Source organism: Macrobrachium rosenbergii, chromosome 45 (genome assembly GCF_040412425.1).
Source record: "Macrobrachium rosenbergii isolate ZJJX-2024 chromosome 45, ASM4041242v1, whole genome shotgun sequence".
Lineage (NCBI taxonomy): Eukaryota > Metazoa > Arthropoda > Malacostraca > Decapoda > Palaemonidae > Macrobrachium > Macrobrachium rosenbergii.
The window spans coordinates 23,616,492-23,630,206 of NC_089785.1; the positions used below are offsets into that span (position 1 = coordinate 23,616,492).

Consider the following 13,715-nt stretch of genomic DNA (forward strand, 5'->3'; position numbering starts at 1 on the left):
TAACCAGTCGATTAATGCAACAGGGAAACGTAATCAGTTCAGACGCTCCTCGGGAAAAAATTTTAATCAGCTGATTAATATTTTAAGGAAAAGCAATTAATTAGTCTACAACCAGTTCCCTCACACACAAGAGCTAAGGCTTGTTTAAAAAGAATATATTTAAAAAATTGTCAACCGTTCATTTATAATTGCAGGAAACTTAAACTAGTTTTCTCATAGGAAAACCAGTAACAGAAGTAACTTCTTTAACAAAGAGAACAGTATCGAGAGAGGTCATTGCAATTATGAGAGATCAGGAAAACTCTCCTCTCAAGGGGAAATTAGGCCAAGGTATTCATCTCCTTGAGAGAACATTGACAAGACTGCTGCCCTTTGAAACAGGTTATTAACCAGAATGCCCTTAATTTTGGGAGGATAGTAGGTTATGTTAGGTCAGGTCAGGTTAGGTTAGGCTACACATCTTCCAGACAGATAATCGATAATACACATTTTAAAGGGAGAGCATTAACCAGTAAGCTCCCACACCCCCATTTTTGAACAACATTAACCAGGAAACTCAACCCTCAAGTTAGAACCTTAAACTGGTAGCTCCTTTTTCTGGAAACTCATTAACCAGAAAACTCATTTGTCACGTGTTGCATTCTCTACCAGCCTGGTTATTAACCAAATTAACCACGAGATTTGAGTGACAGGTCGAATATTAACCAGGAGACTCATTTGTCAGGTCAAATATTAACCAGGAAACTCATTTTTCAGTTCAATAATTAACCAGGAAACTCATTTTTCATGTCAAACATTAACCAGGAAACTTATTTTTCAGTTGAATATTTGACCAGGAACCTCATTGTCATGTCAAACATTAACCAGGAAACTTATTCGTCATGTCAAACATTAACCAGAAAACTCATTTGTCACGTGGAATATTAACCAGGATATTTATCAGCCAAGTCAAACGCTAACCAGTAACTCACTTTTCAACTAGATCATTAACCAGAAGATTAATCTTTCAGACAATATTAACCAGGTGACTTACTTTTCTGGTAGAATATTAACCAGGTGACTCGTATATCAAGATAGAATATTAACCAGGTGACTCATTTTTCAAGATAGAATATTAACCAGGTGACTCATATTTCAAGACAGAATATTAACCAGATGACTAATTTTTCAAGATAGAACATTAACCAGATGACTCATATTTCAAGACAGAATATTAATAAGATGACTCATATTTCAAGATAGAATATTAACCAGGTGACTCATATTTTAAGATAGAGTATTAACCAGCAGGTGACTCATTTTTCAACTTAAATATTAACCAGGTGACTCATTTTCAAGATAGAATATTAACCAGGTGACTAATTTTCAAGATAGAATATTAGCCAGGTGACGCATTTTCAAGATAGAATATTAACCAGGTGACTCATTTTCAAGATAGAATATTAACCAGCTAACTCATTTTCAAGATAGAATATTAACCAGGTGACTAATTTTTCAAGATAGAATATTAACCAGGTGACTAATTTTTCAAGATAGAATATTAACCAGGTGACTCATTTTTCAAGATAGAATATTACCCAGGTGACTCATATTTCAAGATAGAATATTACCCAGGTGACTAATTTTTCAACCTGAATATTAACTAGACGACTCATCTTTTAAGTAGAATATTAACCAGGTAACTTGTCTTTCAAGATATTTTAACCAGGTGATTCGTTTTTCAAGTTGAATATTAACCAGGTGACTCATTTTTCAAGTTGAATATTAACCAGATGACTCATCTTTTGGGTAGAATATTAACCAGGCAACTCGTCTTTCAAGATATCTTAACCAGGTGACTCATTTTTCAAGCTGAGCGGAGTTCGCGCTGAAGAATGCACATCCGTCTTGCCTACTGAATGATTCTATAATAATCAGCCACATTTGTAATCATATTTATTAGTTTATTTCACAAACTTTCACATTTTTGATGTTAAGAACTACCGTTTATGTGATAAAATATATATATATAAATTTGTCTATGGTATCTGTATATTCTAAGGTGGAGAAAAGGAGGGAGTAAGGTAACTGATATTTCTCAGGATTCGGGCGCTGAATTCAAGAATAAATCCCACAGCAGGGAAAGAAGAGAGAGAGAGAGAAGGAGAGATATGTCAGTTTTGCATAATAAAATCAAGAATATTGACGACGATAATCTAAAACTGTCTACTAATATCCCGAACTGGCAACTCTCGGCCGTTCCGCGAGTTGCCAAGCAGCAATGAACCTGTAATCTTTCAAGCAAAGAGATCTGAAACGAACGGCTTGTTTGCGGAATTTCTACGCGCCTTAATTTTCTCGCCTCGCAAGCGTAAACGTTCAACGCGCTTCTCAGGCAAACCGAACCTAAATAGCAACAAGACTAATGAATCCCAGTTATCGTCATTTAAGTATCGCACTTGCGAGAGAAGAAGTAAATGTAGTCCCGGAGGATTTATCTGAGAATTTGCAAGAACGCTAAGATAATCATCACTTAGTCTGGAAACCTGATGCATGCCCTTTCCGCTGACTGACTGCGCTACTGTGTGGAAGTAATTCTAAGATGAGTAAATTAGGGCAGATATCTGGGATAATTTCTTGGATGGCAACTCTCTGTCCGCCGGAGGGGACAAGATGCTAGATACCTCTACGTCAGAAGGGTAAAGGTCACCTAAAAAAACAGCAGAAAATGGAAAATTGGGGAAGCTCATCTATCTTGGCATTGAGGGGGGAGGTTAATCACCTACAGGAGAAGGGTGGAAGGACTCCACTTGTCTGGAAAGTGGCACTGACCATCCTCCTTGAGAGAAATCTACGCTGCCTTGCATCGCGAAGCTCGTTGACAAATGTGTTGCCCGTGTCTTCTGTCACAGCAGTCCGGAAATCCTTTTTCTGGAAATACATGACCAATTTTTTTTTTTCAGTGTTAATTGAATAAAGATTTCCCATTTTGACATCAAAAAAGCTGATGAGGAATGACTGCAACACTTAATTTCTCTGTCTCTGCTCTGTCAAAGCAACCATCGTCTTTGGTATATCAGTGTTCTCAGAGAGAACTCATCTTCTGTGTCAAATCCTGGGATTTGTCTGTAACCTTTCTCAGATCAGCAAACCTCAGTGATGGTTAAATTTAATTATCGAAAAGCAAAGAATACAATGTGAACATTTTGAACTCTGTAACCGATATAATATTTGAATTTTCTTTGAGTTCCAGCTATCATTATTTTAATGCTTTGACAGTTATTTCTTATCAGATACCACGCCTGCGAAAACAGGCAGTAACGACCTTTCCCGTAAAGCTGGAGAACACTGTATATATATACATGTATATGTAGTTGATTAACTTCCTTTTCCCTGACATAACATTCTTAACTAACATTAACTCATTTCAACTCAGAATTCTTATTTTACTATATAATATTTTTGTCTGTCTTAATATTATTGCAATATACTATTTATAACACAGCAAGGTTATACATTTTCCCCACTAAATATGGACATGTTGCATTTGCGTCGAATCTTTGTATTCCTTCATGAACAAAACTCTGATCTTGGTGGACAAGGCTACATGTTTCATGAGCGAGGCTCCAGTCTTCATGAACGTGGCTCCAGCTTTCATGAACGTGGCTCTAACCTTCATGAACGAGGATGCAGACCTCATGAACGTGGCTTCAACTTCATGAACAAGACTGCAGACCTCATGAACGAAGCTCCAACCTTCATGAACGAGGCTCCAGACTTCATGAACGTGGGTCCAGCTTTTATGAACGTGGCTCCAACGTTCATGAACAAGGCTGCAGACCTCATGAACGAAGCTCCAACCTTCATGAACGAGGTTCCTGACTTAATGAACGTGGCTCCAGCTTTCATGAATGTGGCTCCAGCTTTCATGAACGTGGCTCCAGCTTTCATGAACGAGGCTCTACCTTTCATGAACGAAGCTCCAACCTTCATGAATGTGGCTCCAGCTTTCATGAACAAGGCTCCAGACTTCATGAACGAGGCTCCAGCTTTCATGAACGAGGCTCCAGACTTCATGAACGAGGCTCCAGCTTTCATGAACGAGGCTCCAGCTTTCATGAATGAGGCTCCAGACTTCATGAATGAGGCTGCAGACCTCATGAACGAGGCTCCAGCTTTCATGAATGAGGCCTTAACTTTCATGAACGAGGCTCCATACTTCATGAACGAGGCTCCACCTTTCATGAACGTGGCTCCACCTTTCATGAACGAAGCTCCAACCTTCACGAACGAGGCCTCCTCGTCTATCGCGAGCTCCCCAAATGGGACTCTGGACTGCTTTGCCAGATTCTGTCTGAATCTTCTTTAATCCATGAAGTTTTTTTGTTTTAATATACATTTATTTTGATTATATTCTAGTCACATTTCTCTCTTTCTGCTGTCCTGAGTCTCTCTCACTCTTCCTGTCTATCGTTTACTCCGTCCGCCTCTTCTGTCTACCGTATATATCTATGTATCTGCTGTCTGTCACGTAAGCTATACAGTACCTACTCGCTGACAACCTACCTTTGTCTGTCTGTGTACAATGATCTATTTACTATATATCTGCCTGCCTGTCTCCTAGCGTCAACGGAAACACTGCTAAAGATAGTCGAGATTTCATTAAAGTACATGAATCTAATCTAAGAATAATCGAAGAAGAAGAAGAAGAAGAAGAAGAAGGAGGAGGAGGAGGGGGAAGAGGAGGAGGAGGAGAAGGACCGTCCTGTAGCAGATGTTTTGAAAGAGCGAACGGAAACGGGGGTGGGCGGGCTTTTATTTTAAACGCCTGGCGCAGGCGCAGACGTCGTCGCCGGGACCCAGGAACCGAGACGTTTTCCTCCGCGCAAAGACACTGTCACATTTTTGGGCATCTGGTACGAGAGAAGAACCCTGGGTTTGAACCACACTCAAAACATTATTTTTTTTTCTCTCTCTATATATATATATCTTTATGTCTGGCATAACACAAACCGGAACATTTTTTTCCATTCTGAAGGAGGTTAAACAGATAGGTATTGATACAGGTATTGCAATATCCACTCGACTAGGAGTTTGTGTTTGTTATTTTATTATTAGTATTATTATTATTATCAGTAGTATTATTGCTAACGAAGTATTTCATAACACAGCGAAACTTCCATATCTATGTTTAACGTGGTCTCTGAAACAACCGTATTGCTACAGGGAATGTTTTTTGTTTTTTGTCTCATTGTTTATGTTTCTGTTTGCGCAGCACATCGTGGAACCTTTTGTCTTTTGTCTTTTGTTTTTTTGAGCTACTGCAGTCTGTGGTACTCCTTCCCCTCGAACCTCTTCTTCAGCGCCTTGATTTTGCTCTCGCCCTTGTTCGTCTTGCCTCGCTTGTCGTTCCCCCCGCCCTTCCCGTCGGCCGCGTCCTTCCTCCGCACTCCCTTGCCCTCGGAGTCCTTCCTCGAAGACGAGCTGGACTTGTTGTTCGAGTCCGAGGACTTGGCCGGGGTGGAGGCGTTCTTCCCGGAGGATGACGACGAGTTCTTCTTGGCCGGCGACGGCCCGCCGTGGCGGGAGGAGGACACGGAGCCCCTCAGGGACGCGCTGCCGCTCCTCGCCGAAGACCCGCTCTTGACCGAGGCGCTGCTGCGCACGGAGCTCAAGCTCCCGTGCGAGACGTTGCTCCGGAGGGAGATGGCCGAGGAGGAAGACTCTCTCCGGCCCATCGTCGCGCCACTGTGGGACTTCCTGTCGGAGGAGCAGGTCCCGCCCCTCGAGCTGCTTCCCGACGACGTTGAGGGGGACCTGGGAAGGACCCGCGCCGTTGGGGGGACGACGCGAGAGGAAGAGGAGGACGTTCTGTTGTTGGTACCTCTGGGCGTTCCGGAGGCGGTTGTGGTACTAGTGACGGCGACCGTAATGTGTGACCTGGCTTGGGAGGGCGCCGTGGACAGTGAGGAGGAGGAGGAGGTGGTACCCCTGGGGCTCCGAATTCTCTGCTGCTGCTGGGGGATGATTCCGTGGTGGTGGTGTTCGATTTGGCTAACGAGCTTTTGCGCACATCTGTACGAGAAGACGAAGGCGAGGTCAGTGGCGGTTAGGTAACGACGCGTTCGGACAAGTCATCAACAGCCTAAAGTGAATTGTGGTGAAGTCTTTGACGTTTTCTGAGAAAACTTTAAAAAGCTGACGTTTTCTCTCCGTTACAACAAATCTGGGTTGTCCTAATAACAACATAACAAACTCTGAATCATATTTCATTACTCTAATAATGAGAGAATGTAAACAAAATGTTCTCCACACTGACAACAATTATTTTGAGTCTAAAAGAATCTTCTGAAAAGATATTATGGGACTGGTCTAATTCGTAAATACCTAATTAAGACTAAATCATCATTAATATTTTTGGATAAATATATATATTGACTGAGGACGAATTTCTTAGTTTATTCAATATCGTGTAGAAGGGATTGAAAAAAGGTGCATTTTTTGTTAAAAGTGACAATGCTGCGGTGGTATTGAGAGAACAGCTATAATAATAATAATAATAATAATAATAATAATAATAATAATGACAATAATAATAATAATAATAACAGTGATGAAAATCATTTTGATAATGAAGAATTAAAGCTCTGTAAATAATAAGAAAAATTAATCATTAATAACAGCAATTACAACAAAAACAGGAATGATAATAATAATATTGTCATAATGGAAAAAATAAGCGATAATTTTATCATAACGTCATGAAAATATCAAGATAATTATGAAAACAACATTGAATAATAAGTCATTAATAATAGTTAGTAACGGAGGGTGTGTTGCTGAAGCCTTCTTCATCAGGGTTTTTTGATCCGGAAGGGTTGAGAGAATTACCCTTTTTCAAAAAAAAAGGATTAAAGTATGAAAATCTAATACTTGAGAGTGAAAAATGGAATTAAAATTGGCCGTTACGGAAAAAATAGGGGAAATGTCAATTCAAAGTGGAATTTGTCAAAATGTTTCGTCCAGTAACTCATCGTCACCCTTCCGACTCAAGGCTTCTTCTGAACGTTACATGCTGTGAAGTGAACGATAAATTTTCATTTCTTTTAAAAAACCATATAGAGAGGGTACTTGGGGGTTGGCGTCGGGGTATGTGGGAGGGGAGGGGGTGTGATCTTCACGGGGTAGGCGAAGGGTTGCTGTTAAATGGAGGTGGTGGGGGGGAGGGGGGTGGAAGGGGTGCCATATTTATTCAGGGGAGGGGGCGGGAGTTGCAAAGAGATTCAGCTTTTCTTAATCTAGATTTGAACGGATAGATTCGTATAGATCAGGAGACATCCTTTGTTTGTGAGTGTATGTGTGTATGTATGTATGTTAGTGAGATGTGTGTGTGTGTATGTGTATACACAGGTATGCATACAGACTTATTAACAGTTAAATGAGAGAAATGTTTCCTGTGGTTATCAGGAAGCATCGTACACATAGCAACCGAGAGATTGACTGGTGTATATGATACTCATTTGACGACAGAAATATGTTTCTCTCGCCCGCCTGTTTATGTTATATATATATATATATATATATATATATATATATATATATATATATATATATATATATACATATACATACATATTATATATATTTGCATCTCTATATGCAAAGATATACACACATAAACGAAGCATATCCATATGCAAATCATATCGTGTGAAAGTGTCGATGTTTTCCGTGTGTACAAGAGAGGAGAGAGAATATATATCTTTTTCATGCTCATGCCATGGCTTTGGAGGAAGAGGAAGAGGAAGAGGAAGAGGAGAAGGAGGAGGAAGAAAATAAGAGGCAGAGGACGCAGGAGGACAGGAATCTTCTGCAGCTTCTCACCATTTCTCTCTGAGGGGGAGCTGATGCAAAGGAACTTGCCTGCTGTTACTACTACGAGTCTACGTTTTCAGTTCCCTATGATTTTATCTGGTGTTCTTTATCTATTTTCTGTAGCTCATAACTGGGATTACTTCTGGACAATGGATAAGGTATTTTTGAATGAATGAAACCGTTTTCCTACATATCTTTATAATCTAGAATCAATTACTGCCCTATTTTTGCCTGTGCGATACATTAGAAAGATCTGATGGCTTGCAAAACATATAATTTAGACTTATTACTGGCAGCGTCCATAAAAATTCTATGGTGGAATCACCATGAATAAAAATCTATGGTGTAAAAAAAAATTATTTACTGATTGAAACCAAATCTCATAGTGTGAGCCAAGCCATCTCCAGGAGTTTTAAACAAAATCTACGCTATTTACAATTTTTTTTTAAACCTACCCCATCTCAATTAATAGTACCAATGTGGTGAAAAAAAAAATCTGACCAATATGAATATGTAAAAGACTCCACCGTTTTGAAAACATCCATAAATAATCTAAAAAATAATCTATGGACACGGTAATATTTGCAAAAGCTGCAGAATTTTCCTTGTGACGTCATCCACAGATTGTAAACGATTGTGTGACAAAGAGAAACTGGAATTTTTTTTTTTCATAATATGTCTCAGTTAAATAAACACACTATCTAGCTACATCTTTGAAAGGGGGAGGGTAGGGGGTTAATAAGCTTGGAGAAAGCTCTGCGGTCAATTGCTTTGAGAGAGAGAGAGAGAGAGAGAGAGAGAGAGAGAGAGAGAGAGAGAGAGAGAGAGAGAGAGAGAGAGAGAGAAAGGCGGATAGTAAACGAGAGGAAAGTTGATTCTTACTGAGAAAGAAACTAAGAATTTAAGAATTTAGATACAGAGAGAGAGAGAGAGAGAGAGAGAGAGAGAGAGAGAGAGAGAGAGACACTTAAAAAATGTAATGTGCATTAATATGTACCTACACAAATGTGATTTACAACAATCATGAGCCAATAACTTCAGCGCACACAAGCAACCTTTGAACTCTTAGACACTTGGATAAGGCTTCTTAGGTAAATCTGATCATGTAGGTTTTATATAAAATATACAGTATATATATTATTTTATGGCATTAGTAAGACACACACGTGCATACACACAAACTCGCCACACACACACACACACAGTTACACACGAATTTGTTCACTCCAGTGCTCACTACTCACAACACAGAAATGCACCTCTGGGAATGACAAGATCCTTTTGCTTTTAAAAGCAATTTTTGGAACCAGTTTGTTAATTTGTCTACAAGGGAACTAACTTGCCTCTGTAAGGAAACTGTCAAAGGCTTTAATTCCTGAAAATACTCATTTTCTGATAAAGTTACAAGCAGACAAATGCCCACTGTCAACCAGTTTAACTGTCCTTAATGTAGGGACATACCAACCTAAAGAATTATGGCCTCTGACAAAGCAAGCTTTAATTTCAAGTCAGTGGTCCCTGTATACTTGTTCCATACGAGTAAAGGTTTATCTTCTGACTAATAATAATAATAATCTAAGGACAGACATAAGAATCTGAAATTGAAAAATGTTTCATCTGAGGCACCTACCCACACTGAACACACACACACACACACACACACACACACACACACACATTCAGACGTCCACTTGGAAACATACAATGTTGCATGCTTTACAGTACCACGTGTAGTTTAACATTTCCTTTCAATTTTCTCTAATTCTTGAGGTAATGTACAGATGAAATTGCCAGTGTTTGTACTTACTCAGTACCCAGCACACTGTTGTATCCAGTTCTCAGTTTTTTTCCCCATGATTTCGTCAGCCACATTTTCTTCAGTTTAGTGAATTCAGCTGCTATTTGCATTCTGGACTTACAAAAAATGAGCTCTTTACGAAGGTATAATTTCCTACTTGTTCAAATGGCGCCCTTCCTTGTGAAGAGGCACTTCCTGACTCCAAAGAAAGGCACTGCTAGTTTTTGGAAAAAATGTCCAAATTATGTCAAGGTACCCCATTTTACAAAGTAGTGCTTCCTACCACCAAAATATAATTGAAGTCGTGAGGAAATTCTACCCAGCTTACAAAAAAGAACTGCTATTTACAAAAATGTAGTTCCTTACTCATGAAAAGGGTCTATTCAGTTCATGAAAAGCTGGACAAGTCCCCAGAACTCTGTTCTGTCCAAATTGCCCTAACTGTCAAACACTTTCCATTGGTAAGTAGCTAATGCAGATACAAATCTACATGTAACTAAAAAAATATAGAACATAAGAACAGCAATATAGTGAATTATTAAGCATTAAAGCTTCCTTGAAAATGTGCTGGCAAAAACATGACATTGCAGAGAACTTCAGAAAAACACAGTGTACTGGCTTTTGTGTGTCTTTCAGAGATAAAAAAAAAAAAAACTAAACATTCAAGCATGCAAATATGCAAATGACTGCAGCCAATCTGACACTTGGCAAGCACCGATGCTGTAACTCAATTTTTGGAAGCCTTTCCCAGACAGTATATATACCACTTCTCATCCGTCACCTGCCATATTTATTTGGACTGGAGCCTTACCCAACTGTATAAGAGCTAAGGCATTATGGTTATGATAGCAATGAAAGTATTATTTTTTTTTTACATAATTGATAGTCAAGAGGTTATCTTTCCAACACTGAACACTGATGAATCGCCCTCCTCCAACCAAGCAATCACTTAACTCTTTGGTAGATTAGATTTCTCTCTCCAAACCCAAGATGGTGGTGTATTACGCTTTGCTGCAGTTACCCCTTTCACTCTCCCCCCGAGAAACATCCATTTTCTCTTACAAAGCTCTGCGTATAATAATAGGCCACAGGGAGAGGTTAATGATCAAAAAACAGTGTGCAAACTATATAGGTGTGTTCTCATTTTATACTGAAAATGCTTTGATATTCCTGTATATATTTAAGAGATCATTCAAATCTTTTATAGTTTTATATATATATATATATGACTTCTAAAAGGTAAGCCTAGCCTGTTTTGAAGACTATATATGGTTTAAAAAAAATAAGCTTTGGAAACAAAATCTTATGCAAAAAAGACTGAGTGTAACTGAGTAAATATATTATGAAAAAATGCTCGGCCTTATGAGTACTTCTTTATCATGACCACCTTACATGTTATTATTTTGGGGGATAAAATCAGCCTTCAATTTTATACATGGCTCTATCTGGAGTGAATAAAAATTCCAATGGGGTACGGCACAGAAAATGCTGCGCCGGAGGTTTTACCTTATTCTAGTAGAGGACGACTTCTCCTTCTCGAACTCCTTGTCCGAAATGAACTCCGTGTACTCCTTGATGGTGGGAAGCCTTCCTAGGGACTCCTGCCGAGAGAAGAGAGGTTAGGAATTAACTTGGCGGAGGAAGCGTTCAGGTTCGCGTTTACATATAACATTTGAATATGACCGTCAAATTAAATAGCGGCAGAAATATTTACCAAATAGTTTTTAAACGTTTTAGCTGATATGCACCATGTGACAGTACATAAAATTTGCATTGGTTACATCATACTTTGCTTCTTACGTGCGCTGTCAAAGATTGCGTGTGCTCTGCATATTTTGGGGGATTACTGTATATATATATATATATATATATATATATATATATATATATATATATATATATATATATATATATATATATATATATATATACACATAAGGACAGCTTTACAATGAGGTGCAAGACAATGTAGCTACTATCAAACATTACAAGCAACTTCTTCACTCCACAGAACAGATGGCAGCGTGAAATTGCTCGCAATAAAGCCGTGCACTTCCGCACGTTACTGATACGAGCGAAACTGCGAAACCTGAAAACTGCGAAACCGCCGTCACTCGGGTAACAGCCCGAGCGGCAGTGGTCCGCCTGATGGATCACCTGAGGAGCGACTTTGTTCTCCCTTATGTGGACCCTGGGCGGACGGGATACGGGCGGGGGCCTGCACGGAATCTCCCGGTACTCGTCGATGTGGATCTGGGGAAGACCTTTCAGCGGCTCTTTGCTCCGCGCTCCGCTCTTGCTCGAGACCTGTCGGAGGGGGAGGGGGAGTGGTGAGTGGCTGGGGGACACGCGCTGGAGGGAGACTCTCGCTGCCGCTAATGCTAATTGTGGTTAAGTAGTGGCAGTACTTAATGCCACGGATGGCTCTTACAACTACTGGTGTTTCTAGCTACAATCACCATTACAGTTGAGGGTTAGGTAGATCTGTGGCAACTGGAAGTGTATACAAGAGGGCAATACGCTAGAGTTTATATAACACGCTGAGGCTAAACCCAACTAGAGGATATGCAATGAATTTATAGAACACGGTCAAACCACTGTTCAAGGGTCTCTTTAGCCAACCTCAACTAGCCTCTGAAGGTGTTTACACTTCCAAGTATTGACCAGACCCAACATAAATGACATATGAACCTGGAGAAAGCTAAGAGTGGAATCGATCTAGATGTCACACCTAGTGCATTGTGGTACTGAAGGTAACATATACACAAAGAGAAGTTTTTAAGATGAATCCATAAACAGGTGAGTGACAAGTTTGGTGTGAAAATTAAATTCAGGAAAGGAGACACGACTGAAATGTAACGTGGCTGACGGTTGCTGACAACAACTTCGTCGACTGCTGACTATGAAAAGAGGCCGCAGCAGATGCTGGTGAAATTATAAGAGCGAGCCCGCGAGTACGAAACAAACCTTTTTGCCCTGAAGCCGCTTGTTACCACCGCTGACGCTGTTGCAACCCCCCGTCGGGATCTGCCGGCTGAACTTCCCCCTTATCCCGGTGCTGTAGTAGGAACCCCCGCTGTTGCTGCTTGCGCTGCTGACGTTGGAGATCCCTGGATTGATCGGAAGAGGAGGAGGTCTTCATTAGGTAAAGTTCTCGGGACAGATTTTTAGACCTAAGAGAACTGGGAGTGGGGGATCCTGAACTGGAGATTTGCGGCAGTCAACAGAAAGAGCACAGGTCTTGTGCAAGTGGTCATGGGTCAACAAGAAGCCTGAGTGAATGAGTAAGAGTATCCTCTCAGTCTTGCCAGGGTGATTAGACTGTACTCGCGCCACGAGCTGTGATGCTCGATGGTGCCGTTCAGAAGTATGTGATGAATTTATTGTTGATTATTATGACATAAATATAGGATGGGGACCTTTATGGTACTTTGAGGCCCACCTGAGATGAAACGTGACATCAAGCCATCATGTTTTTTCAGCCCTGGTGGGACAGAACAGAGACAGTTTGCTCATAAAGGGGAAAATGATAAATAAACGAGTTAAATTTGGAGAGGAAAGCGTATGGGGCAAACCCTATGGTTATTAAAGTCTTCTTGGTTAAGCTGGACAATACAAAAGCAAAAATCAAAAAGTTATATGAGAAGCAATACTGGGATGCATATGGGGTATGATTAATGAGCTAACTGGCAACTATCTCTCTTCGGGAAGGCAGAGTGCCATATTGTGGTCATACATTTTTCAAAACTCCTTAAAAGCATTCACAAAGTGAACCATTGATTGATATAATTAATTATTACAAAATAATTATCATTAACTGTCTCATTATACTGAATCATTGTTAAGTTACTAACTTATTATAATGAATTATTTCATCATATTGAATCACAGCTTAAGGGAAAGCGTGAAATAATGTGTCACATGAATTAAGGTATATTTTACATCACCTGTGGTGTAAAATAATCAATACCGAGTATGCAGTTGTCATAAGGAAACCCAACGACAAGAATGAGTCATAGTTACGTCGCCATTGAGTCACTGGGAACGCCTGAGAGTCATTACT

General features: G+C 39.9%; 2 protein-coding genes across 2 annotated transcripts in view; one reads left to right on the top strand and one right to left on the bottom strand.

Annotated features, from left to right (window-relative positions):
* Nucleotides 1-1,922: 1,922 nt before the first annotated feature.
* The window catches only part of LOC136829795 (uncharacterized), a 44,607-nt gene continuing 32,814 nt past the window's right edge, over nucleotides 1,923-13,715 (bottom strand). The window contains exons 5-8 of the mRNA XM_067088728.1: nucleotides 12,620-12,762; nucleotides 11,810-11,959; nucleotides 11,159-11,253; nucleotides 1,923-6,054 (exon numbers count right to left, since the gene is read on the bottom strand). Of these exons, the coding sequence (XP_066944829.1) occupies nucleotides 5,298-6,054; nucleotides 11,159-11,253; nucleotides 11,810-11,959; nucleotides 12,620-12,762 (1,145 nt within the window). The 3' untranslated portion in view covers nucleotides 1,923-5,297. The remainder of the gene's footprint in view (nucleotides 6,055-11,158; nucleotides 11,254-11,809; nucleotides 11,960-12,619; nucleotides 12,763-13,715) is intronic.
* On the top strand, nucleotides 3,512-4,348 carry LOC136829969 (protein transport protein SEC31-like). Its single transcript, XM_067089146.1, has one exon. The coding sequence runs from the start codon at nucleotides 3,512-3,514 to the stop codon at nucleotides 4,346-4,348; it is 837 nt and encodes a 278-aa protein (XP_066945247.1).

What these genes read in the sequence shown, in the direction of transcription:
- LOC136829969 (XM_067089146.1), top strand. Translation starts at nt 3,512, where the DNA reads ATGGACATGTTGCATTTGCGTCGAATCTTTGTATTCCTTCATGAACAA.